This window comes from Aythya marila (genome assembly GCF_965140915.1).
Source record: "Aythya marila genome assembly, chromosome: 4".
Taxonomy (NCBI): domain Eukaryota; kingdom Metazoa; phylum Chordata; class Aves; order Anseriformes; family Anatidae; genus Aythya; species Aythya marila.
This window is the reverse complement of record NC_139045.1, coordinates 75,096,895-75,124,849: the sequence shown is the minus strand read 5'-3', so window position 1 is coordinate 75,124,849 and position 27,955 is coordinate 75,096,895. Positions and strand designations below refer to the sequence as shown.

Here is a 27,955-nt window from a genome sequence, read left to right as displayed (position 1 = left end):
AGGGTGCATGGAGTTGCAGTTTGGAAGCTGCTTCTGGCTATGGCCGTAATCAGGAACAGGACGTAGACTATTTCAAAGCTTTGAGTGACAAAAGATGTCATGCTGACAGCCAAACACAAGCCTCCAGGACTAAGGAGCTTTTAGAGTCGAGCTTACAAGAAGTCGTGCCTTTATACAGAGCTAATCCTCCTGATCCTTGCCTTCTGGAGGATACACCCTTTAAATCTCCGAGTGCTGTTCAAACGCCTGTCTGCAGCCAACGTCAGCCAGTTGCAAGCAGTCATTCTGCTGGCATCGTTGGGCTTCACTCCCCAGTGCAGAAGGAACGGGACAGATGTGTGGTGAGGTCTGCAGCTGCTTCTGATGTGCAGACAGAAGTCCATTTGCCAGCTCAGAAGAAGCTGTCTTTTCCAAAGTGTTCCGAAGAGATGTCTAAGCAAATTACCTCTATCACCTTTTCATCCCGAAAACGTTTCCAGTCACCTCTGACTTCCATGGCACTCGGTGGCAGTCTTAATGGAGATGCTCTCGATGGGTTAATGCCTTTGGAGGTTGGTTCTGCTAGTGCTGAGGAACAGAGCCATGGCAAACAACACTGGGAAAGATCTAAGGCTTGTCCTCCTTCAAGTCCAGTTCTCTCTGGCTCACAGTCTAATGAGATGGCATTTGCTGCTGACAGAGCCAGGTTTCATCATGTCTCTGCTGGCACTGACAGAGCTGGAGCTTATCGAGAAGCAGACTGTTTGTCAGAGCAGGGTTCTGTAGGCATCCGTGCTGATGAGAGACAGACCCTTAGTGCAAAAAATCCTGACATTCTGTCTGAAGATGTGACTGAATTGGGCAGGCGTGGTGCCAAAATCCTGGGGCTAGACTCTGCTGCAGGATTCAGCCAAGCTACGAGTGGGCTTCGTGAACCCCCTTCTGTAACCTCTGACCAGCAGGAGGAGAGCAGCCCTCCTGGCCACATCCAGGTGTGTGAGAGCTTAGAGGGTTCCCGTCCAGCCGTACAAACTGACTTGCTGAAGGGCCACGTTAAGCTGTTAGAAGAAGAGCAACGTCCTTCTGATGCAGTGCCTCTCGTTCAGAAAGAGGCCCCCGGAGAGCAAACCGGTGCGTCTCGCCATTCACCTCCAGATGAGGTTTTATCCACCATATCTGTGTCTCCATCACCAATTAAGAAAGCGCTGTCTTGTGTCCACATAACTCTTTCCCCAAAATGTCCTAACTCACAGCCGCACAGGGACTTGGATGCTGCACATGAGATGAGATTGGGGGATAAACCTGAAGTCAATACCCTACCAGTGCCTTTAAAAACTCCACAAGCTTTATTAGAAGCTGTTTCGGAGTTCCCAACTGCTGCCCTTATTCCAGAAGATCAGAGAGGTTCATCTTTCCCCATGCCAGTGTCTTCAGCAGGTCGCTGCCTGGTGCTTTCTTCTTTTCCGAGCACAGCAGCCCAAGAGCTGCCTCCGCAAGGCAGTGAGAGTCTGCAGGCTGTGGGTTCAGGGGGATGTGACCTGAAGAACATCTGCAACTCCGTAGCTCCTGCAGAAACTGGGAAAAGTACCTCTGATGCCACCACCCAGATAACAACAGAAAGTCCTGAAAAAACCACCTTTTCAGCAGAAATTTATGTTAATTCACAAGACGGCGAAAATATTACCCATCAGTCGTCTCTCCAGAAAAGACGTGAATTTCCCCCAAACACAACTGCAGCTCTTAACAAAATTTCCTCTTTCCCGAGGCAGGGTGGTGAGCAAATCAGTGTCTTATGTGCTTGTGTAGTCTTCCATCTGTTCAAGTTTGAGGTATTTATGGGTAGTGAAACCAAAAACAGAACCCCAGCTTTTTGTGAAAGTAAAAATCTTGAGATAATTCTAATATTGATATTTACAGTTCATACAAAACAAACCCCTACACTTGGGATTTACAGTTTTGTTGGTAGGGAGCTGTATCAAGGCAGTCGTGGTTCAGTTCAAGTTTATCAGGAACCAAATTTGTTGGAGACAGGCTTCGTTCAGGAAAAAAATCCTGGTTTTGTTTCTGGGTAATTTGATTTGGTTCACTGCTTACAGCTTAAAAAGATCAGTGGTTGAATGAAAGCTAAGAGAAAAATGTGCCCATCGCTATTTTAGAATGAAATGTAGAATAAAAGAGAATATGCAGGGCTTTTTAAAGCTTAACAGAGGAATATGGATGTTGCAGTGTGGTTTCACACACTGATGTTTTATACTAGAAAAACTGTACCAAAAAAATGTAGTGTTTGTGCTATTTTCCTGTGCTCTGGACTTTGTATCTCTATTGACAAGGTGTTTAAAATAGGATAGTTGAGAACAGATTGCTTCGTGGCATCAGAGTGCAGAATATGCTAGCTATTCCCTTCTCTGTTAGATGTCAGCTAACGTTTTGGTCCAGACATTTGTGTGTTCTGTTGTAACAGCACACTGTGTTTATTGACTCAAGAGACAGGTATCGATGCTCATTGTAAATGATTTCATTAACCGTGGGTCAATGGAGGCTCTGTGGATATACGAGTTGTATTTTTATTTTTTAAGCCAGCGTTTGTCACCCTAGTCACAAATTTAATAATTTAATATTGATCTTTGAGGAAAAGCATTGGCAAGTAAGCTATCTTTTTTATTTAATTGACAGTCAGTCTTCCAACCCACGGGTAGGTATTCATTAGATACCTAATAATTGCAATTTGTTTTCCTAAAGAATATGCTGTTTCTCCAGATTTACTGCAACGACCACCTTCTGTCTCCTTGCATCCTAATTTGTTACTTTTATCTTCAGCTGCATTAAAGGATTTAATCCTGATTTCTGTCAATTGCTTTGCTTTCCATCCCTGCAGATCAGCCGTTACTGCTGCCGTATAAACCTTCTGGAAGCACTGGGATGTATTATGTTCCTTATGTCAGAGCAGGATCCAAAATTTCTCCAGTTGGATCAGAAACGAGCGTTAAGAGCTCTCACTCAGGTACTTATTTGGCTTAGATCTTCCAATGTGAGATCGTGGTTGTAGTTCATGGGTCAAAATATATCTGTTTTGCATGCAGAATTATCTCAGTTTAGCTCAGAACTCTTCTGTCCTGCTAGTTTAGAGGAAGCGTGCTGATTTTCATAGAAAAATGTCTTTGTTCACATTCATGCCACTTTATAACACAAAGATACATGAGTCCTGACCGAAGGTTATGGCTTCAATGCCTCTGAAAAGGATGTTCTCATTCTGTTAGCAGTGAAGAGAAACAAGGCTGAATTAGAGCTTGATAATTCTTTACTTTTCTCTGGGAGTTACAGTTTAGTTTTGGCTCCTTCATATCTCTGCCAGTTCTCCTTCCTTATAGTTTCTTTCTTTCTGTATTTTCTTTCTCTCTTTCTTTTTTTTCTTTAATTTGTTGTGTGTTCATTCTGAAATACCAGGAAATGCCGCATGCATTTCTGATAATAGCTTTCTCAGTATTAAATGTCTTTCCTCCATTTTAGGGGATTCCAGTATAGAAACGTTCTATAAACATTGCAATTTGTAACTCTGGATTAAAATACAAGCTAACCTCTCACCTCCCATCCACCTATCTCTCAGTAAAATACACTTATTGTTTAGTAGAGAAAAGGATGATCTAGGATTAATCATCATCTTGTTTTTTTTTTTTTTTTTTGTTCTTTTCTATGTGTAAAGAACATATCACTTAAGCTATATAGGTCTTATTTTCATGTTGTTTTCAGCCAGAGCTTTTTGACATCCAAAGCTATTTGTAGGTAAAATTAATATTATAAAGATGTCCAGTTCCCATCAGATGTGCCCCAGGGGAGCAGGTTGGTACAGCGGTGACAGTAAGTGCACAGGTTAGTCACTGCAGCCCCAAGCTGTGCTTGTGATTATTTGTGTGTCCCTGCTCATTCCCTCTTTTCAGTCTGCCTCTTGTAGTATGGTCAGAATGAGAGAAACAAATGTGATTCGAGTCTTGTTTTCTAAAAATATGCTAGATAGAAAAATTCAGCATGCATACGAGACAGTGCAAGGTTCTAGAAAATGCACAGCAGAGTTAAAAATAAATAAATAAATAAACTAACAATAACAACTCAGCCAAATGGTAGTTTTTAAATGGGTTGCTTGGATTCTTAGCTCCCAAATAGTAGCTGAAGGAAACTGAGTAAGTCTGCTTGAATTTAGCCAGGTGGTGTGGACAAAGATGATAAATCAGTTAGGGGCCATTTTAGGTTTCTAACATTAGGACGCAGCGATACAATACCAAGAACTATGCTCCTGTTGTCTTGAATTCCTGTTCAGTTATACAGACCCACTCTTGCCTCCTAGCTGTTCTCCATGGCTATTCTGAGCTCAGAAAATAGGCATTTGCATCCGTCAGTGAAAATGTGCGGAATTTAATTTGAATCAGAGGGAGTCTGAAGTCCTGTGTCTGGCTTCCTAGCAGACTTGCCTAATGCTAATTTTCTTGTGTTCTTTTCTGCTCATTAGTGGAAGAGGTAAGGTTATCTGTGTCTCACGGAAGAATGTTGTCACCAAAGTTTGTGGAAAACAATCCTGCAGTGCCTGCTGCCTGTTAGTCATTAGATCTGCTCTCTAGGGATCATGATTGCTGGTTTCTGAATGTGCTGGTACTGATACTTGGATAATAGGCTTTCTTTCAGACATTTTTGTTGTGAAATTTCTGTATCTCTTCTTCGTGTTTTCACCTTTTGCTCGTAATTACTGCCCTGTCTTTCTGCAGGATCAAATGATGCTCTTCCATCAAGGTTTCCAGCAAATGTGCTTGGTTTAAGAGATGATAATCCTCCAGACAGTGCGGCTATCAAGCATAAAGAAGGAAGCTACAGTAAGAGGGCGAAGCCCAAGCTAGCCTGGGCTGAAGAACAAATGATACCCGTGGAGGCTGCCCCAGGTAGTTAATGTGGTGGTATTCTTTTATTTTTATTTATTTTTTGTATGTATTTTAACACACAAGAATGAAATCACAACAAAAGAACTAGGATTTAGGATCCATTGTGTCTGGCCTTATGCTATTGCTGATAGTCTCCTTGAAGGTGCTAAATCTGATTCATTTTTTCTGTTCTCCATCTCTCTGCTTCTCCCTGATTGCCCAAATACATAGAATCATAGAATCATTTAGGTTGGAAAAGACCTCTAAGATCATCTGGTCCAGCCTTTAACCTAGCACTGTGAAACATGGACATTTCTATTTGCTAGGATTCCAGTGGCTGCAGTGCTTATCAGGGCCTCTGTAAGATTATTTTTATTTTTTTTAAGGCACTTTGTTAAGTTTTTGAAGTGCAAAGCTTTCTCTAAGTACGGAAAGGATGCAAACGCAGAAAATAATAGAAATTCTCTTGTAAATAAAAGCACGTGGGATGGCTCAGTATATGGGGTAGATTTCTTCCTTCCCACAGATACTTTACATGACATCACAAGATACCAATGTATCTCTGTAATGCTGGTCTTTAACTGAGTTTTAATTTGATTTGACCAATGTCTTCCTTCCTCTCCTTCATTAGCCTTCTTGGATGGTGTTCCCGAGGGATGCAGGTCAGGGTTTATACTATAGCAGCCGACTTTAAGGCAATCTTGCATTGTTGGAATGCCAACAAAATGAAACTACTCTGAGCTAACCAATGGTTTTTCACCGTATCTCATGGTAGTAGCTAAAATTAGTCCTGATGGACTTTTAATTAGTCCTTTTGTACAAACCTCATGCTGCCATTATAAGTGTCTGATAAACTTCCTCAAGTCTGAGGAGGGATGAGGATTTTTGTTCAATTTGGGAATTGCATCTTGTTCCTGGGCAGAAGCAACAGCAAACAGAAAATGGTGGCGTGGTTGCCATTTCAGCTCTGAATTCATCAGGGGAGGTGTTTATCACAGAGTACAGTTCTTGCAACATGTGCTAAGTTAAACAGAATGAGCAAATTGCAAGAAGGCAATATAACTATTGATACTAATAACGGGTTGGACCAGAACCACGTGAACAGCATAAAGGATGCTGAATGAGAGGGTTCCTGCTCTCATAGGCGGAGTCCTGTACGGTAATTTAGGGAACCCATTTATTTTTCCTAATACCATATAAACTCACCATATGAAGGTGTTTAATGGAATATGTTTTTGGAATGCATTCCATTAAATGCGTTATTAAATTCCATTAAATTATCATACTTCAGTATGATTATTTTTGTTGTTTTAAGCAGAGTGCTCAGTCTGCCTGGGTTAAGGTCACCCCTTAGAGCTGTGCTGATGTATCAACAGTGATTCCTCCTGATGACTTCAGTTCTTCCATTTAGAAGGGATTTTCTTTTGAAGTGCAGCTTTTTTCTTCAGAATGGAGATTACATTATTGATATTTCCAAAAGATAATTTAAAATCTTTCTGTAAGGCGCTTAATGTCATTATTTTATGTTTGTTTTTTTGATGAAGGTGCATAGGATCAATAGTTGAATTAGAGCAACAAAGACAACATTCTCTTAACCTATTTATTATAACAGAAGAAATAATTCTCTGAACACTTCTAAAATGCAAGGATACAGAAAAGAGGAATAAGACTCATTAAAAAAAAAAAAAAAGTTTTTCTTTTTTTGCTGGGGGTAACTCAAAACAGAAGTTGAATCTTGGGTCACAGCGTTAGAAGTGAAGAAAGACTGAGTGTATGGAAGTGAGCTTTCCAAACAAGAATCTGCAATAAGAAACAAAATGCTGTGCTGGAGCAGAGAACCATTTATGCTGTCTGTTTGAATAGCCTGGATAAAAATGAAAGGGGAGCACAACTGTTAATATAAAATTATCTAAAGGTATTTTTTTTGTAACAGTGACGGCCTAAAGACACAGGCAGGAAAAGAACAGAGTAGAAATAATCTTTTGTTAAAACAGTACAGTTGAAAGCTTAATAAGTAAGCTTTCTGAAGGAGAACTTGCATGCTTAAAACCTTCTCTGACTCTTTCAACTGTATTTTTAGCAGGCCTAATAAAAGATTAACTCTACCCACAGAGCTTGTCTAGAGCTTAAAATTATGCAAGTTATGTATTTATTTTTTTTTTAAAAGTTTCTCTATATAAACTTATTTTTGTTTTTGTCTGTTTGCATTCCTTCTGTCTTGTTGGTAACTTTTTTTTGTAAAATAGAGAAGTAATAAAAATTCTGCATAGTATTCCCAAGCCTGTTAGTCAGGAGGATGTGGAGAAATGTTCCTACCTAGAAACAGAAATGTTGACCTTGTATGCAAACACAAATTCCTCTCATTTCAGAGTTAGTGAGACTGGGTGTGCTGTTCCTGGTCTGAACACGACACTGAAATGTTTCTGTGATGAGACAGGGAAGGGAAGAAACAAGTTACTGAATGAAAGTCAGATTTATGAAGCCTGTGTTAACAGGATAAAATGATGTAATTTTATCATAATTCTTTCTGTGCTTGTCTTGCATCACTACTTCCCATGTGGAATTGAGGTTTTATAAATCCCCAGCCTGTGATTCATGATGAGGCAGGTAGGTTTTTCCTCCATGGGGTGGGGAGAGGCTTGGTTGTTGGACTTAATATCCCTTTTGCTGAAAAGCAAGATTTGCTGCTGTTAACAAAAAAAGGACTTAACGGTTCTATGTTTTTGTTACCATCACAGAAGGAGAGAAATGAGAAGTTTAAAACCACAAAACGTTTTGGGGGAGAATGTTGAAAAGCTAGGGAAAACTAATTTGAGTGTTTGAGGACTTGAGAAGCCCTTCTGGCACTAGGATCTGTAGTTCCTGCTTTCTTCCTTTACGGGTCATTGACTATATCAGCATATAACTCAGTCCGTTGTACAAAGAACATAAAATGAAACATTTTTACTTAAAAATATGTTTTTTACAGTTTATCAAAATGACTTTAAAGTTGTCTTTGAAGTATTTTTCTGCTAGTATTTGCTGTGTGCATACTTAATGTGTGTCTATTACAAATGAGTTAGTAGTTGTATTCCTGAACGTAGTGCTCTGTAATTGCAGGTAGTAGCATATTCTTGAGGGATTTCACTGCTACTTTGAGCTAAAATGTGTGATTTGAGCTTGAATAAATATCAGAGCTAGGTCTTGGTGTGCTATCAGAAATGTTTCCAGGAGCTGTACAGAAGGTGGTATTGGTTTTCTTGTATATAGTGCTCCTCTGAGTTAAGAGGTAATATTCAGGCATAGCCCTAGGGGGATGTTTCTATTCCCTGGGCATTTGTCTGAAAGGCAAAACGAGCTGTGGCTTCTTGTCGTGAGTTTCCATAAACGTAAGTTTTCCAATAACATAAATTTGTCCAAATTTTGATCTCTATTACATGTGACATATCTAGATTCCTCCTTCAGATTTAGCTGGATCCAGCATTCTCTTGGGTTCCATGTTGCAAATGATAGAAAATACTATATATGTACTTTTAATAATGCTAAAACTTCATTCCTAAGTGAGTTGTGTTTTGGGAATGGTAAAGGTGAGACAAAAGTCACCCTGTTTCAAATATGCTGGTTTTTATTTGCTTCCATGTCAATGAACAAAAAAAAAATAATACAAGTTTTTCTTCTGTTGCAGAACACACGGATCATTTAAAGTCTGTGAAAACGACTCATTCGGTCTTCAAGTCTGCCCAGTTCTACCTTCATCATCCCATGTCCATGCGTGAGAGCTCCTTCCAGTCGAACAGCGAGCCCTCAGAGGAAGGTTCGGGTGTTGGACATGCTAGACCTGCCTCAAGTGCTGTCTTCCAGAACTGGAAGAATGCACATCGCCGTAAACGTGTTTTCTCTGCCCGTCATAAGAACGATGGTGAAAATGAGTTCTTCCCGCTCGCTGCAGAAGCAGATTACAGCAAGAACGAGGATCTAAATGTTGGTACGTCTCCAGAGAGTGAAATTTCTAGAAAGGAGCTGCCTCAACACGGCAGAAGAGACTCAGAACAAAAGGCAGCTAAAAGTTATCCTTTAGCATTTAGCCACACAACTTGTCTTCGTGAGAATGTGGAGAAAGAGCTGCCACTGAGGCAGAGAACCCACTCCACTGGTAGCTTGGATGACCTCTGGGTTAAGTTTCTGGAGCGCCAGAAGAGATACCAGCACCATGATTTTAGGGGTAACGGTGAGCTCTCCCTCGTTGAGCGCCTCGATCGATTGGCCAGGGTCCTTCAGAATCCCATTAAGCACACGCTAATACCAGCAAGATCAGGAAAGAATGTTTTTGAAAGAAAATATAAGATAAGGGAGCAGAAGAAAGTGAGGCTGCCAGAAAAGAGCACGTCTGAAAGTACCTCGGAGCCTCATGCAGCATGTGTTGAAGAAAGGCCATTTATCAACCACGATGAAAACAGCTTTGTTGAGCTTAGGAAAAGTAGGTCAGGAGAGAAAACGATTTGCCACATGCATAAAATTTTGGAGCACCAGCAGTACTTGGAAACTTCTAGTGACACTTCCTCGGAGAGCAGGCTTAGTAAAGATCACTGCACCACAATCAGTTCCACCGTCTCTGAATCAGATGGGGTAACCCAAACAGAGCTGGAAACTGTTACTCAGACTGAGGTGAGCAGTTCCATTTCCACCATCGACACCGCCAGGCTCATCAGGGCTTTTGGGCATGAAAGAGTGCAGGTGTCACCACGACTTTCCCAGCTTTACTGCACCATCAACCACCAGAAGAGTCGCTCTGAGAAGTGGGACAAGGGAAGCAGCAGAGCGGTGGGCATAGAATATCCCAAGGTTACTGCTGAGAAACACAGGAAACGGAAAGAGACCCAGGTACGTGGTCAATTAGATCAAAAGGTAATTTTAGCTAATTTTTACAGGCACTCTTAAACTGCTGTATAGCAATAAAGTCTGTTGTTACTTGGAGAATCGCTTAAAACACACAATGGTAGGTTTCTATCTTTTATACCTCAAAAGCAAAACACTCTCTTTTGCCTCTTCAGCAGTAAGGAGGAGCTCAGAATACCTTAAAACATCCATCCTGCTTCCTTTCTTCGTGTTCCTATATTTTTTTTTCCCCTCTTTCTTTATTTGCCTTGGAGGTAGTCTTGGGAAACAAGATGCTGCTCTGTCTTATTTCTAGTTACCTGCAGGTTTTGTGCTTTTTGCAGTCCTGGTAGAAAGTTCAGGTTGCAGCTTTTGACTGCACATTGCTAATTAAATATATCTGGGCAACAATAAACACTGTTTAATAAAAAATATCAAAGGATTTATATGAATTTTATTATTGTCTACTTTAAATGTTGGAATTTAATCAACATCTGAGTGCTGGCTGGTTGTAAGTTTCTGTCTTTGGCAGTTTAGACATATTAAAATAAAGCATTTGGCCTGAGAGTTCTAGACAAAAACTCTGGAGTAAAGCTGTTTTGAAGCTGAGAGAATCGTTCTGATGACTTCAGTTGAATTTGTAAATGGCCTCCTGCAGGAGAAATGAAAATCAATTTCCTGAAAGGGGGCCATGGTAGGGGCTTGATGATTATAGAAAGAAATGAGAGCTCTGGGGTTCTGTCATATACACTAATGCTGAAAAGTGCAGGAACAAATAGGAAATATTTCTCTCTTCTTTTTAGTGGAGGAAAGTGATGTTGCTATTGTTAGTAATGGATTTTAGAGAAACAAGTTAATTTTTCTTAATACAATCAACTAAATTTTTCTGTCAAGTTACTGAATGCAAGCCTGGGAAGAAAGACTTTCAAGGTTAAGAATTGTTTTAAAATAGATTTATTAATGTTATGAAATAAAACAGTCAAACTTTGCAGCGTTAAGACCATTAATCACTACACTGACTGTCTAAATATGGAATTAGGATCCAACATATGCTGTGCCATGGTTGTAGTGTTTGGAAGAAATAGGATCACAGAAGAGTTTGGGTTGGAAAGGACCATAAGGATCATCTAATTCCAGCCCCCTGCCTTGGGCAGGGACCCCTTCCACCAGTCCAGGTTGCTCAAAACTCCATCCAGTCTGGCCTTGGGCACTGCCAGGGATGGGGCATGATGATTTTCTTCCATATTCTTCTGTAAAGCTGATCCTTCAACGTCTATTTAGACCTTAAAAACAACCTCTGGTCTACTTGACTTTGACAATCGCCTATGAGATAACAGATTCCAGTAATACTTAGGTGAGAATAAAGGCTTAGTGTTCTCAGTGCTTGGTGTTGCACTGAACCCATATGGCTCTTAGAAAGTGGTAACCTTTATCTGATGATGTGCTCTGTGTGTGTGTATAACCAACACATAAAGAGGTGCTTGACCTGCCTCAAGTAAGAATGAGAGAAAATTAATGGCAGAACGTTAACTTCACTGTAAAATCCAAATGTTGATGATTTCCGTGATGCTTGGCAGAACAGAAATCAGGATCTTTTTTTCTAGTTGCAAATTTCTGTGGTTCAGAAACTGCTGTTTATTTATAGCAGGAGCTCTACTCCTAGGGAGACTACTGTACAAATCTTGCAGACAAGCGCTGCGCTTTGTAGCTCAGTTTTTTTTTTTTTTTTTTGAGAGCCTATTGTCAGCTCTGCTTCCAGAAAACTTGATTGCAGCCTATTTTATTTATAGACGCTGAACCCATCCCAGAAGGTTTTCATCTATTCCAGTTTGTTATTTCTAAAGCACTCTTAAAGCTGCCATCTGGTAGCAGGTACAAAACTAAAGGTTGTGCTATTTAACTGCTTGAAGGGCTTTGAAGGCACTGCGCTGAGTTTTCTGGTCCAAATAGGAATATGCGTGTCAATATTCAGTACCAAATCTCTGCCTGTATTTATTTCTGCACGTGCATGCAAATGGGTTATCTTTTTTTTTTTTCCCTACTTCATCCTGTCTTTTCTTTTGCTGAGCAGCCCGTATTTACATTTGCTTCTGCTCTCTGAAAGAAGATAACACACCTACTACAGCTGCCTAGTGCACTGTGTCAGAGCTGTAATGGTTTTGTGAAACTAAAAAACAGCTCTTCCCAGCGTGCACGAGAATAAAAAAATTGCCTCCTATAAATGCTGAAATGAAATTGTTTTGCATTGAAGTGGTGGTAGCAGAGGATCAATCAGAAGGTAATAAAAAGCCTTTGTTCATTTCTATTGTGGCTAGCGTTATGAGTTGCTAATAGAATACTAATTGCTATGATCAAGCAAAAACCCAAACAAAATCTGCTTCATAATTAAAAAATGAAATTGAGCAGGGTTGCAGAGGCTGGTCTGTGCCACTGCACTGCTGTTAATAAAGCACTGCCATTCTCTGTGCTTTCTATAACCAAACAGCTTATGGACTAGATGCATTACCCTTAAAATATATTCCATATGTAAAGTTATAACGTATTAAAATAATTTAAATTCTATGGCAGTCGTGCTGCTTGTTCTCTTTGTGGCTGGAGCTCCTGTTTGTGTGCCTGTTGATGCAAAAGTATTCTTTTGCCTAAGCTGTGCTCTTACCACCTTGTCTCTTCCTTTTGAGTTGAATTTTCTCCACCTGGAGAACTTCTTGTAGTGAGGATCCCAAGGGTGAGAGAACTTCGTGTACTTGGAGATTTTGCTCTTTCGTGCCAGTGTTGCAGATCTGGAGTTTGCTGTGAATTCACTTGAAAGAGCAAGATGTTGTTGCTGGAGGGACAAATTGTCTTGAAAGAACACCAGCCACCTCTAAAGGCTTTTGGTTTGAGAGGGTAGGAATATAGGATTCGGTCCAGATGTATTTTCTCCCTCTTCCCAAAGCAGAAACAAGTGATCTTGGTGCTGCAGAGGGGTTTTGGAAGAATTGTCTCAACAGACCATACTGTCCCATGAGCTTCGGACAGATGAAGAGGAGGATGCTCAGCACTGTGCAGAATCTGATCTTACAGAAACCAGGCACTCTTACTAGAACAGGGTGCTCAAAGTGAGTGCATTGCTGTATGAGGCTATAAAACCAAGGCTGACTGTTGTGTGGCACAGCAATAGGTGACACTGAGCAGGCTCTTAAACATCTAAATAACATTAGAGTCAAGGTACTGCAAATAGGGATGACTTTCTTGCTGTTTAAATCCCTCTTCCTTTTCATTTCAGTTAGGTTTTTAGGAATTCCTGTTGTTTTTTCTCCCCCTCCAGAAGGCAATCCATGTTTCATTGGATTCAACTTCTTCGAGCAGCAGTTCTTGGGGGCCAAGCTCAGCTCTCAGTAACAAGCGACGAACACGGATGTTAAACAAAGGTGTCCAAGCAGGTGAGCTCTCAGCTTCCAAGCTTGTCTTTCATGTTTTGCTTCTGCCTTTTATCTCTTTGATCTTTTATCCCATTTTCCAGTGTCTGTTGCACCTTTCTGGTTACAGGTATGTATATGCAGCATTCTCCAAATTCACTTCAAGTGCTTTCAGAGAAAGATGTTCTGGTCTAATTAAAATGACCTATTTCATTGCCTTTCTTGGCCTGCTTGAGTAGTAGCCAAATTCCTCACTTGCTAGTAAGTCTTATTAACCTAAACTTCTGATTCATTTCAGTCGTAAAGGTGGACTGATGATTTTTTTTTTTATATATCTTGTTTTCTCTGTAAGACATCTGTTACTCACAGAATGTATTTTGTGGGCACGTACTATTTCAGAAGGCCTGTGACTGCAGCGTTTCATATTCCTCTTGGTAATATTTTGGATGTTATGTTCTATTTAAAACACAAGCTCATCCTGATCTGGTGCAGTTCTGCATTCAGTTTTTTCCGGTGGCAGTTTCCAGTTCCTCCATTACTTTCATTTAAATGCCAAGTTCCTACCATAAGATTGAATAGTGGTTTTTGTTTCAGTCATCAGACACATAATTTATTTATTACCGCTTTTTTCATGTGCAGCAGTGGTTCAATTTTACTCCCACACCCTTTTAATACAAGTATATAATCGATATACATACGTATTTGTATATTATTCACATATTACATATATATATATAGCATACACACGTAATATACATTTTTATGTATTTATACTTTTGTATAAATAACATATAAATAAAAATATCCATGCTTTGCCTGGGGAGCTGGATTTACACATCTTTAATCTTATTTATTTATCATTTAGTAACAATCCCAAGTAACTGGATTTGCTTTGAATTTGAAGTGGGAATATAAATGATTTTGCTTTTTGAAGATGGGGTAAAAGTAAGTGACCCTTCAACTCCAAAATAAAAATTGAGGGTCACCCCCTGAACTATGCATATTACAGGTGCTGATGTTGAAGTACTTCCAGATGCTCTAGAATAAGGTGTTACTGCATTGTTTTGATCTACAGGAGACTTGGAGATTGTGAACAGTGCAACTAAGAAAAACACCCGGGATGTTGGTGTGACTTTTCCGACACCAAGGCCCAGCCAGCCAACTCAACGGCCACGGAAACCCTGGCATTGTGTCGATGGTATTTTTGGAGAGTCAGCTGGTATGGTCACAGATCATCAGGCAGCAGGAAGCAAGGGTAAGCAGAAGGGACAGCCAGGCAATTTTTTCATGGAGAAAAGGACAAAAAGGAGCAGACTGCATTTACCACAAGGTCAGTCCAAAATACACTTTCTGCAGAGCAGAAAAGCTCTGCGTCTCAACAGCAACCACCAAAACTTATGAGGAGGATTAACTGGAATGTAATAGTCTCTGACTCTAGTCTTGTCAGTTCTTACATTGTTTTTAATCAGTAAACTTTAAAGAAAAATACTCACTATGGCAAATGAGCTTTGTACTGCTCTGTGATGCATTTTCAATCAAGCCATTAGATGCAGCCTTTCCAATAAAGGTAGCAAATAAGAGGCAATGAATAAGGCAGGGGATTAGGTAGGAATCTTGTAGGTATGTGGTTTCATTTTCAAGGTATGACAGGTTCCACTGAGTTCTGAGTAACTTGACCCTATTAAGTTGTACTTGCTGCTTCATATACTAAGGCTTCAAAGCACAAGTTTGTTTTTTTTCTTTCCCCAGAGTACTTAGGAGAAGAATTTGGTACCAGAAGAGCTAGACTTGTTTCCCTCTTTCAGCTAGAGTTGCATTTTTGGGCTGATGGAGTAGTTTCTTGATCATTTTTTGTTAAATTTCCTGACAATCTTCACAGTGTCACGATTAAATGTTTAAAAATATTTTCCTTAGTCATCATTGTTGTTGTAGGGACAAATCACTCTCTCATACCGTTTTTATTTAGAAAATTTAGAATATCTGCTCAGAATACTAGCTGATGTATTCAAACCCCATTATGTATGTAAACTGTGAGTAATCTAATTCTTGTATACATATTTAACACTTGGAAGATGTAAAACATTTGTTCTTCAAAAAAAGTCTATAAAAAGCCATCAGGTTTAGAAGATACAGAGGCTCCTTAAAATGTGTAATTGCCGATAAGTAACTATTCGTAGGATGGTTTGGGTAGGAAGGGGCCTTAAAGATCATTTAATGCCAACCCCCTGCCATGGCCTTATTCTTTCTATAAAGGGAGAAACTTCCAAGTGAAGCCATTTTGTGCCTTTCCGAAAGTGCTGTTTGATAGGGGCTTGCTGGTTTACTGACACTTGGCAAAAAATTTCTTCAGAAACAACCAAAGGTAGCTGGTACAGAGTCCCACTGAAATTGGTGTAGTAGCTGAAGTGAGTATTTATTTCAGTGTTAGGCCCCAGATTGTATTTAGCTAATAAGGTCTTGGGCATGAAGGGCCATAGATGGGGATGGAAAAAGGGCATTGTGTATCTTTATCTTTACTGTCTTCTGTGGTCTCCTCCACAGGAATTTCATGGTTTGTCCAAGCAGAGGATTTGAAATCTGAATCGAGGAAAGAAAACTTTTCCAATTCTTGTCCTGGTCCGTCTTGGTTTGAACCACTGACCAACACGAAGCCCTGGAGGGAGCCTCTCCGAGAGAAGAACTGGCAAGAGCAGCAGCAGAGCACCGTGACTCAGCCAGCAATTCCAGAAAGAGATGCTGAGACCAGGGCCTTTCGGCCACTTGTGAAGCTTACGCTACAGGTAAAGGCACGCTGGGATCTCTGTAGGATTTTGTTGGGAGTAATGCTGAATCTTGTGGAAACACTGTTCTTTTTTTTGTTTTGTTAACTCATCTTTATGATTGCTGCAAATCAACAAGTTAGACTGTTCTTTCTTAAAAAGGCAAAACAAAAAACTAACCAAAACACAATGAAGTCACCAGGCGTGTTTGTTTATTATTGTAGTCTGGCGTTGCCCAATATGATAATCTATTTGAATTGAGCTCATATTTTAGGGCTTAAATCATTTGGCTTCAGGAACTAGAGGGAATGTAGCTGAAGTAATGCCAAGTCATACCTGCTTCCATGCAGAAGTAATAGTGTGATGTGCATAGTGTGTGATTAAAGTGGGCTTTGATTCATACAGTGCAAACACTCAAAATGCTGATATTCATGCATGTGCATATATGATGCCCACTCAAGATCAAATTGAGTGTGATCACTCTAAATATCTGGGAAAATACAGGTAATAGCATACAGATATACTTTTGAAGAAGATCATCCATAAAAAGTGAAAACTAAATTGGCAAACGCTAATGCAGGTGCGCTTCCGAAGTTTATTTAAGTTCAATTGCATCTATTCTGTGTTCAGGGACTTCCCTGTGATGGAAACTGAAGCGTGGCAAATAGGGCTATCAGGAGATACTAAAAAAAAAATACAACAACAAAAAAGAAAATTCCATTTTTGATCAAAAATGAAGTTCTAATGTTGATGTGCCCATTAATTTCTAGCAAGGGAGACTATAATAAGTTATGTCATCTTCTACAGGCTAAACTTTGTATGAACCTTGCTATGCTTTTTTCAGAAGAGGTTTGTGTCCTTTTTGCTAATTTTTTAGGCATTATTTTTTCCTTCCAGCTTGTTAGTTTCCTTATTGTTGACAAATTGTGTGTTAAACAAGGTCTCTGAGGATCTACCAAGCACTAGGGATATGTGATTTTGTACGTTACACCAAATATTGCTTTGGGATTACTTTTCCCCATGTTTTGGTAATGAATTAGATATTTCATTATTCTCTTCCAGCTGTGGGGAGTCTGTCTGACCACTTTAGATTTCGTTTTGTCATCCCGTCTTAGGAGGCTCTTGCAGTGCATCGCCCTGATTTCATCTCTCGCTCTGGCGAGCGCGTGAAGCACCTGAAACTTGTAATGGAGGAAAGGAGGATACAGAGCGTGCTGCAGTCTGAACGTGAAGAGCTATTTAATCCTCCAGAGAAAAGGAAGGGCTACAGGAATGCAAGTCACATGCTGTCTGACAGAGGTACCTTTGTGGTTCTGCTCCTGGTATTCTATAGGAGTGAATTAATTTACCCATTGTTCTTAAGGATGTGTGTATTTTTAATAAAAGTATTACAATTTTTAATGTTATCTGTAAAAAAAAAATCCAAAAAGGAGTAAGATGGAGGTAACAGAATGCTTTGTGATAAGCAGACTTGTTCACTGTGCTCTTATCCTAAAACTTTCTATTTAGGTTACCTGGTTAAAGAAAAGAGAAAAACAATTCCGAAGAGTGAAATGGTTCAAAGATCTAAACGGTAAGGTTACGAAAATTTTGTTTCAGATAGATAAGCGCTCAGAGTAAATGAGTAGGAAAGATGGATAAATTGTATCTGTAAGAAAAAAAAAAAAAAAAAAGGGATTTGGTGATAACTCAGCTCTTCCTGTGCAAGATGTAGGGACTTCATGAGAGTGAAAAAGCACCTATTCATAAAATCCTCCAAATGACACCATTTTGGAAAAAACATTTCATGTAAATTGAGTATTCTGCTGCAGTATCTGTGGTCCAAACACTACAGCAAACTGTCCAAGTATTGGATCCCCAAAGAGATGAAATGTAGGGTGCAGGCTAATGGAGTGTCCGTATAGTTTTAAACATTAGCAAACTAGGTAATTGGGGCAGGAAGTGAGGTACCATTTCACCAAATGGAGGTAGCTTTGTGGAAGAAATAATTATCCACAAAGGAATAATGAGGATTTTACCCTTGTAAAAAAAACAGAAAACAAAAAACAAAAAAAACCACCTTGTGATAGATTTTGTCTTATGTTTGATTCAAGTACTTCATAGCTAAATGCACAACACACTAATGGTGTATTAAACATTTGTAATACTTGTTGCCATGGAGAGAATATGCAAGGATTTAATTAAAAAATGGTGTTTTATTGCATCTGGATTCTGAAATGATAGAGATGCAAGAGGAGGTGGTGGGAAGGTACCACCTGAGAAACAGCAGAAATACTTAAACATAAATCAGTAACTCACGAAGCTGTCTCTGATGGTGTAAGTGCTTTGTTGCACCAAATGCAAGTGCTACATGAAGGGAAAGGTTTGTGCTATGGACAGTATTTGGGGTCAGAACTGTCTATTTGGGATCCTTTTCATCAGTAGCAATGGGGTGGAACACACCTCAGCAGTTTTTTGGGAGGACCAGCCAGTATGCCTGAGAGTAGCTCTGGAGCATCTGGAGACCTCTGCAGGCTGGAAAGGGCCAAGATCAACAGCAAGAAGCATCAAATGTCTCCTGGGGACACAGCAACCCCATCAGGGTATCGGCAGGCCCTGAGGACAGGCTGCTCATGCAGTGGCCCCTCAGAAAAGGGCTTTGTGGCCTGGTAGATGGCAAACTGAATGCAGTTGTGCTCCTGCAGTGATGAAGGGTAGCCACACTGTGGGTTGCATACAGGTGAGGAGAAGCAAATATTTCATTTGGTTTGTACTCATGGGACCACAACTGGATCCTGTGACCTGTTCTGGGCATTATTAACCAAGTGGCCTGAGCCTGCTGGAGGCCAGCAAGACGGATGGGGCTGGAACGTGTGCGAAGAGAAACTGGGGAGGGGAAGGCTGGAGGTGGGGATGTGGCAGTGGTGTTCCCCTGCCAGAAAAGGGGAGTTGAGAGAAGGCAGAAGAAAGGCTCCTCTTGAAGGTGCATGGTGATGGGACACATGGGATGTGTTGCAGTTAAAGAGAGAGACTAGAAAATGAGTATCTCACAAGAGGGTTGTGAAATGCTGGACCTGGGACCCACAGAGATGGTACAATCTCCATCACTGGAAACAGTCAGAAGTTGGCAGGATGAGGCCGGAGCAACTTGATCTAGCCTTGAAGTTAGTCCTGCCTTGAGGAAAAGGTGGACTAGGTGACCTCCAGAGATCCTTTCCAGCCTAAATCACATAGTGAATCTGCAAACTATCCACTGGAATGCATAATATATATAATAAACCCTGTGATATATATGTTAGGAGACAAAAAAAAAAAAAAAAAAGTGTGTTATTTAAATAGCCTTTGGCATTTAACAGTATTTTTAGGGCATTAGTTAAAAGGTGACAGAAGTGGTAAATATGCCAGCTCCCCCAGGAATGTGCCTCCATGTTTTAGTGGAAATGGATTTGGATCCAGGTCACTTGGACTGTGTAATCAGCATATCTGAACTCACGTATTTTTCAGAAACTCTGATTTCATAATACCGAAGTCAGCAGGATTTCTATGGAGACTGATTCAGGCAGTCGCACTTGGTGACATTTTTTTGTTCTTACTGCTGTCATACTCCAGCTCTCAGTTGGATCTGAGAAGTAATTTATTCTGTACCATTCTTCTGAAATCCACACCTATAATGAGTACAGAAGCTCTTGCTTTCTCTCTGCAAGGGTATAAATGGAATTTCTCATGGTAAATTAGCTAGAGCTAATGAAAACCATTTTCAAGGAGTTTACCTACAATTCTGATTTGTCCGTTTCCTGCTCTAAGTATCTTTGTGGTGGGGTGAATCAGTGTGTGGTAAACCTTGATCTTTCATTGAGGGGAGCCCTAGAATGGTGAAGCCATTAGCGAATGGTGAGTTGGTAGTAAAACAAAACCCCAAACCCCCCGCTTCGGTAGCACTTCTATAGACCTAGCACCCTCTGCTGCCTATCAGCAAAGCATCAGAGATGGAAAATAAGCATCCAAATATGGTTTACTTCCTCTATTCTGTAGCAGCATTGTGGGTAGTGACATTTTTAGAAAGATGGCCTTAAGAGCAGCTGCAGACAGAGTAGGAGAATAGAAATACATGCAAAGAGGTAGGTCATGGAAACAATTCCTTTATTTTCTTTATTATTTTTTGAATCTAATAGCAATTGTCTTTATAGATGCAATATTAAGTGGCCTGTTAAAGAATTTCCTGGTGTTGGAAATTTGTATTTCCTTGCCTTCAGAGAACATAAGCTCAGCAGTTCAACTGTGATGGATTGGTACACACACACTGGTGTAACACTTGTACAAAGGAGTGTGGCTCTCCCTAGCTGATACTGGGGAATTAGGACATAAAAGTCAGTTCCAATCAAAATTTTGCATGTGATTCCTTGCTTTGTTGATTCTGCCTTCTTAGTTATCTTTCACTTTCATTTTAGTTTGTTTTCCTGCCAACTTCTAGTCCTTCTGTCCTTTGAAGCATGGAGGTAACACCTGAGTTTTACTGACTAAATGGCAAGTCAATGCAAGTTGACTCATTTGCCTCCATCCCTTCTTTCACTGTTTTGAAGAATTGCTTATTTTCCTGCTGGAGTTAGGACCAAGACAACTGTGAAAGATGCCCCTCCTCCCTGCCTGCTGGTGGGCTGTATTGATTTGCAGTGTTCAGAATGGAATGGGTTGAAGCACTTGCAGATAATAGGAGTTGAAGGCATAGATGCGTTTAAAATATTCAAAGGGAACAGTAATTATGGAAAGTTGTTATCATATTGACGTAAGAATGAAGCAGTCTCTTAAAAAGTGTACCCTTGCAGTATTGTAACTCTTTTTTTCTTCCTTTCCTCCTCCTATTGCTGATTATCAAGTCAGTATGTTAAGGAAGGAGTTATAGTATCTGTCTTGCCTTAAATATAATGGGACTGGAATTTTGAACACGGTTCATTTTCACGTCCCATAGACTGTAATCTTTTTGAAGCTGCATGGTTCCTGGCAACCACTGTCATGGAATGAGTAAAGCCCTATGATCTTAAAGGAAGATATGGGGGAGGCAGTGTCAGCAGTGCTCTGCCACCTTAGCAATTAGGTCCCTTCTTTAGGTGGCACCATATAAACCAGCCTAGAACAGCGCACTGACACTGGGGTGAGCATCAGGCACCTTCATTTTTTTTTTATTTCAGAGCTTATTTTCCACGTGTGACACTAGTAAACCCCCAAATACAATTCTGACAGGCCAGTAGCCTTTAACAGAATGTGAAGATAAAAATGAGAATGTTTTTTATTTTGATAAATTCCTTCCTGCCAAGTCACTATTTTTGACTTCTTGTATTTACACTAAGGATCTACGAGCAGCTGCCAGAGGTGCAGAAGAAGCGAGAGGAAGAGAAGCGAAAATTGGAATACAACTCGTACCGCCTGAAAGCACAGCTTTACAAGATGGTAGGTGTTCTGGTCAACTGTTTACATTGGAACCTGTTAGATTTTTTTTTTCCCTTGATGTCACAAGCTTTATAGTAATGCTGAGTGCTAATTCTGTGGTATGATTTTGCAGATTCTAGGTGATTAGGATAATTAGGGTCAGAGAAGTCAAGCTTATAAAAACATGGAACAAAAAAAAAAAAACAAAAAACCAAAACAAACAAACAAACAAAAAAAACAAACAAAAAAACCCAACCAACCAACCAACCAACCAAACAAAAAAAAACACAAACAAACAAAAAAACCCACCAAACATCTAACCTGGAAATCTTCCAGTACCTACATGCTGTGTAGGGGAGGGAAAAAAACACAAGGAAGCATAGTCCCATGTAAGCAGCACACAAAAAAGGCCATGTGCAGAGTCTTGAGGGCAGAACAAGGTGGGCTGTGGAGCATATCCAAAGGAGATACTCCATAAATAAGCTCCTGGAATTGAAGGCTGCTGTTGTAGCTCTTGTGCACCCTTGCTGTAGATGACTTTAGCATACAATATTCACAGATAGCTTTGTAGCCGTGTTTAAAAAAAGCCTGGAGCTGTTGTTCCTAACATTTCTCCAGTGGAGAATTGGCAGTCCTGGTGGTAATTAAATTTGAGGGCAGTGGATTTCACAATTAAATGTCTGTTCAGCTGATAGTATGGTCTTAGTGCTCTGGCACTGATCAGCCTAGGATCTGCTCTGTCTGGCGAGCTGTGGAATAAACTGGTATCCCGGAGTGTGGGTGTGACTAGCTTTGAACCTCAAACACTGATCAGCAGTTTATGAACAGTTCCTGTGCTGTGGTCTCATCGTACAACCAGCAACAGGTCACAGGTGAGGTGAGGACTCCAGGATTTTGGTGAGAAGGAGGAGAAGGAATCTGTGGGGACGGTTTGGCTGGGTTACTCTAGGGCTCTGCTGAATCCTGCTTTGTTCTGCCATGAAGTGGAGAGATCCCTGCAGGGAGCTGCTTCTGTCCTAGCCAGCAATTGCTGCTAGAACTCTTCCTCCCTGGCTGTCCAAGTTTTTTAACGAGTATTTTATGTGTTGGTTAAGCTCAGGTTTTATTAACGAAAGACTGAAGAGTGTGCTAGAGACTCCTAGGTTAATCACAAAGAGTAACAAGGAAAAGTCTTCTGTCCCTCTCTCCTCCTATATGCACACATCTTATCTTGTATTTCTGTGTAGCAAAGCTTATCAATTTATATACAGCGAGTGATGTGATAAAACAGAGGAGGCTAATCAGGCCCTTCTGTGAAGCACATCTCTCAGGCTGACCAGTGTATCCCTTTTTGAGCTGTTTCAGCCACCCAAACGTTTTTTTGTTAAGACAATAAAAGCTAAAAGATGGGAAACAACAGTCTACTACAAACAGTAAGGTTTTAACCTGACTCACCTTCTTGCTTCCTAACCCATGTACCAATAAATGCAGCCTTCTGCAGAACTCAGGAAGCAGGCAATGAAATTTAGAGGCCTCGCTGGTTTAAGGGCATGCATTAAAAATGAAAACTGATTTATTTCTTCTGGATCTTATGCTTACATTTCAGTTTTTAGCATTGCAACTCTTTTCTGGCTGAGTTGTTTTCCCAGAGCTGGAATAATAGTTATTTGTCAGGAACAGCAGTGGTTGGATTTTAAAAGCGAGGGCGTGTAACGTGGCGTATTATCCAGAATACCTTCCTAATCTGGTTTTGGGTGCTTATGCCTAGAATTACTTCAATTTGCTGTTATGCTTTTACACTGTATATTCACAACATATTTTTGCACTAGTCTGAGAACCTCGGATGCCAGTACAGTAAGGTCTCAGAGTTGATGATTGTTGGCAGTAACTCACTTGAAGCAGTGTAATCAGCTGGAAGAAGAGGGAATCATATTGAAAGTTTTGTGTACAAGTGTTGTTTTGATTGCAAGAGGATGGTGATTCATTGCAGTAAATACTGTAATCTTTTGTCTTCCTTGATGATGCAGAATAGCTGTAGTGAGTAGCTGTAAATACAGTGAATAAGTTTGTTTAGAATTTTGGTAATGTGCTGCTGAGAGCATCAGTTTCTAAAGCAGATCCGATTGTGTGTCGGGGAAAAAAAAGAGCTACAGATTTTGTGGAATGGCTCCAAAGATGACACAGAATATTAGGAGGAGAAAACTGTTTTGTTATGCTGGTACGAAAGCTAGACTATAAAACATACATAATCACGTAATCTAGGGTTTTATCATTTAAATGATCTGTCACAGTATCCAAACTAGCCTGAGCATCTCTTACAGTGACAAGTTTGTGAACTGCTGATGATGCAGATCAGCGCTCTAGAATAAACATGGCTTTTATGTTAATTGCAGTTTTCTGGAGGATATCTGTTGCCCCCTGCTAGGTTTGTATAAGGCCTTGTTCTATCCAAAATCAATTGGCATGCATCTAGAGACAAAGTTTGGGAAGGGAGAGGGGCTAGATAGTCAAGTGCCCTACTCGAGGCTGTGTTTGGGTCAGTGGCAGAACCGAGCATGGTGCCTCTATTCTCTGACTCCAGGTCAGTGTTCAGGGGCATGACTTGTCCCTAATGAATCTTCACTGTCCTTCTCTGTTTGGATTTTGACAGGCTAGCACTGGACGTCTTGGTGGGGAAGGATGTACTCGTGCCACAGTTCAGGGTGCAGCTCAGTAGGTTACCACCAAACATTAATAGCTGGCAGAGGAGCACTAATGAAACAGCTGGGAAGGAAGGGGATGTCTTATCTTCTTCTCTAGTTTTTGCTCAGTAAATGAGAATTTGAGCATTCTCCAAGCACCTGTGGCTTTGTTATTATTCATTATTGTCATAACAAAGAGTACTTACGCCCTAAGTTTATTACATATCAGCCACGATGTAATATGGCTCTGGGACACTTCCTGGACATGTAAGAAGCAAAACTTAAGTGTGCACCTCACTGATTGCAGTGCAGGTGGCTCTGAGGATGTGGTTAGCTGCCAGTACCCACGTGCAGGCTGTTTCTGCCATGCATTGAGGGCTCACAGGTTAAGGATGTTTAATGTCTGGGAAGGGAAGCAGTGAATTATATGTGTGCACACGCACTCATCCTTACGTACACGACCATGGACAAGTGTTTGCCAGTATCACTGAATGAAACCCTCACAGCAGCATTTAGAGGTATGTTGGGTATAAGTGCATGTTGATATAATTTGTGTCAGCGCTTCAGAAGGAAAAATGCACCCCAGCTTCTTCAGAATGCATCCCAAGGAGAAAACACAGCTGTGTGTTTGCAGTGTGAACAATTGTGCGGAGCACACTGCTCCCTGGAGGCAGCATCTCTCTTCTCATCTGTAGGGAGCAGATGATGATGATGATGAACTTAAATTAGTGCACAGGTTACAGGGTGGGGCGAAACGGAGTTTATGGGGCTCAAAACAGGGTCCCAAATTAACAAATATATCTGACCAAAATCCACTTTTGTAAAGTACAAATATTCATACAGGACAGCTGAGAAGCAAGGGCTGGCAGTGCTTGTTCTGAGTTGTTCCTATGCTGCTGTAGCGGTGTGGTGAGAAGGAAAGAGAACAAACTAAGTTTTGTTATTACTAAATTAGAAGGGGATCCTGGTATAACTGCAAACATCAACATTCATGTGCTAGAAGGCAGCTGAGAGGGCTGTGCAGTCTGCCTGAACTTTTTGGAATTGTTAAATTCTTAACTTTGCTATCTGAAAAGTTATTTTTATCACAGCATATGCATGGGTCTGGGCTGATGTTCTGTCCCTTCTCTATTTTTACTTTCAAATAGAGCATAAAATTGCACCATTTCCTTATCTAACTAGTGTAAGCCCTTTAATTTTGAAAACTGTGGTTGAGACAGATTTCTGATTTGATGGCAGAATAAATCATAAGGAACTTTTCCAACCCTAGTCATGTCAAATTGAATTTATTTATTTTTGAATTTAGCAGATATGAATTTATTCTGTTACTGATGCTCTTCTGTTAGATGCAATTAGTGTTATTTTTGTAAATATGAAGCAGGAGAGAAACCTTCATAAAGGAAATAGCAAAGTTATCAAGCTACATACTTCCCTCTAGCTTTTTTATTTTTTATAAAGTATTAGTATTTAGGAGTACTGAAGTTTTTTGTGTGTTTATGACATTTTTTTTAGAGCCTATGCAAGACAGGGACCACAAGGTGTCGCTACCTCAAAGGAAACAGCGCTCATTTCTAGAGGTGTAAAAATTAAATGCACTATGCTGCTGCTTTACAAGATTGTCTACTGTTTGTTTTTCGTCCCCTTGGCTACGTTTTCTCTTGACAGCCTCATGGTTTTCTTCTTAGTCTGTTTCATAGCCACTTCCAGGAAGTAGAGCAAAGAGGGGAGATAGCATCTCATCGCTCGCTGGGGTTGCTTATTAAATTGCAAGCTGGTCTGTGCGCTGAAAGGTGTGCTCAGAGGCTGTGTGAGGATGGCTTTCAAGTCCCGAGGCTTCATGAAGTTCTTGGGGCCATTCCACACTCAGATTTGTGCCAGCAGCTTCGCATTTTGTACGTATAAATACACCTCTATGTAATGTAAAAGGTCACATCAGGGGATGCCTCTATCATTCCCTATTTGTAAGACACCTCAAGCTCTTCATCTCATGCTGCTGTAAAGCCTCACAAATATTTGCCATGCCTCACAACACCAGCAGCGTGCTGGCTGAGCTAGCAGAGCGATGTTTCAGTACCTGAATTGCCCCTTGTAAGAGCGGGTCATACTAGCAGGTGCTTGGAGAAGAGCAGTGTAACGGAACCAGCACCCATAGTGCTCCTCTGAGGTGCTTTAACCGTCTTGTGTGATGTCCAAGGGGCTGTGAGGCATCTTTGATATACTTAGTGAAGGCTTTTTCCTTCGTGAACTTGCCTACTTGTGGTTTTTCTTGGGTCTGTCACTGACACCACCTTTCTACCTACTTCAGGCTTTCTCAGAATCACGTAGATGTTCACTTGCTCATCGCTTCCTCTTCAGATACGGCTCATCCCTCCCACCATGGTGAAAAGTCTTAATTTCTTCAGTGGTTTCTTGTAGAAAATGCCATTTCTGTGTCTTCCACTATCCTTGTCACCCTTCCCTGTAATTCTCCTACTTCTCCTTCCTTCTGTGTCCTTTCAGTGAGCTCAGGGAACGAGAGGCTCGCGTGAAGCCCAGAGCTTTGCCTTCAAAACCTGAAAAGAGACTGCGGAAACTCTATCAGCTAATGTCAAGATGTGCTCTGACTCTTCGTACTTGTTTCCAACAATTTCCACAGCAGCCAGCACAGGGATGTCCTGCTGGTTTTTGTATTGATGAGTGTGAAGCAGCGAGGCTGCTGTAGCTGTCCTAAAACCTGTGAACAGTCATTTCTTAGAGTCACGTATACAAGCTGTGCTCATGCTTGGTGTTTTTAATTTTTAGAGGGATAATACTGGTCTCTACCCCTTTGTTTTTATCTTTCAGAAAATCACCAACCGTGTCTTAGGGAGGAAGGTGCCTTGGAACTGATAAGGATCTCCTCTTCAAATGAAAGCGCGTTGTGCCTAGTAAACTCTGCAGCGTCTTCCTCTGTAAAGGAGATTGTGAAGTGAAATAGATAATGCAGTAAATATCATGCAATGTATGTTTTGTGGCATTCGGTGATGTCTTTTTGTGCTAACAGAGTCTTGCCATATTTTTTAAGATATTAAAGGATCAGTGGTGCGAAGTGAATGACAGATTTTTAAATAAGTGGCTGTTGCTTGTAGTGCTGCTATGGACTTCCAAAATACTTTTTTGGCAGTACTTGGTCCACAACATATTTATAACTACTTGATTGAAATAGGAGTTTTATATAAATTAAATAGTTTTTAACTGAGATTTTTATTTTTTTAATGTTTCATTGTAGAAAACCTGTTTGTAATTGTTTTGTACTGGAAAAAAAAATATTAAATAACATCAGGTGAACTTGTAGCAGCTATTGCAGCAATCATGAAATGTATTTTCATTGTCCTTATAGACAAAATGGAAAGAAACCGTGCTGTCATCACCACTGACTATCCACCAGGACAAGGACTCAGTTAAGAACTTAGTGCAACTGTGACAGCTGTTTAAGCTGGATATCATTAGTACCTGAAACTGAAGGTGTCATGACTACATTTACTTTTTGATTGGTTTGCTGTCTTCCTGTGTTAATAGGAGAATCTAATCAAAGAATTTTTATTATTATTATTTTATTTTTTTACTATTTTGAGATTTTTTAATGTTTGTCAGGGAGAGTCCCCTTCACTTCATTAGATGCTTTTATATCCACAGGATGCTTGGTTATGCACTTAATGAGCAACACAGTGGCAAAAGATGAAAAATAAAGATTGTGGTTCTTGGTGATAGGTGCCTGAAGTCTGTTTCATTGGCTCACCGCAGAGTAGATCTGGTGTGTACACAGGAAAAGTAACCTGAGGAAACCTAAGTGTGCAAACGGCGGCTTTCTTTTTCATACACCTTTCTTTTTCATACACTTTTAAGCGTTCTGTACTTAAAATCTTTACAGCAATTTTGTTCGAGGAACAACTGGAACAATAAATTCCTGCAGAGGGTGAGGCACAATGGAGACTTTTTGACCAGTCGTGTTCACTAGGAATGTCCCAGAACTTCTTGGT

The 27,955-nt window shown here is 40.4% G+C and overlaps 1 protein-coding gene across 1 annotated transcript; it reads left to right on the top strand.

Moving 5' to 3' along the window:
* The first annotated feature begins 6 nt into the window (after nt 1–6).
* Nucleotides 7–27,683, top strand: LOC309877984 (centrosome-associated protein ALMS1-like). The gene is made up of 11 exons (XM_082760042.1): nt 7–1,110; nt 2,855–2,980; nt 4,734–4,904; nt 8,548–9,743; nt 13,045–13,159; nt 14,211–14,465; nt 15,677–15,915; nt 17,010–17,193; nt 17,404–17,467; nt 21,219–21,318; nt 26,781–27,683. Exons 1-11 carry the CDS (start codon nt 429–431, stop codon nt 26,823–26,825), a joined length of 3,177 nt encoding a protein of 1,058 aa, XP_082616168.1. The 5' UTR covers nt 7–428; the 3' UTR covers nt 26,826–27,683.
* The last annotated feature ends 272 nt before the right edge of the window (nt 27,684–27,955 follow it).

Coding starts and splice junctions, on each gene's coding strand:
- LOC309877984 (XM_082760042.1), top strand. CDS start 429: ATGTCTAAGCAAATTACCTCTATCACCTTTTCATCCCGAAAACGTTTC. Junction 14,466..15,676: donor CAGACTGCATTTACCACAAG/GTCAGTCCAAAA, acceptor TCTCCTCCACAG/GAATTTCATGGTTTGTCCAA. Junction 17,194..17,403: donor TCACATGCTGTCTGACAGAG/GTACCTTTGTGG, acceptor CTTTCTATTTAG/GTTACCTGGTTAAAGAAAAG.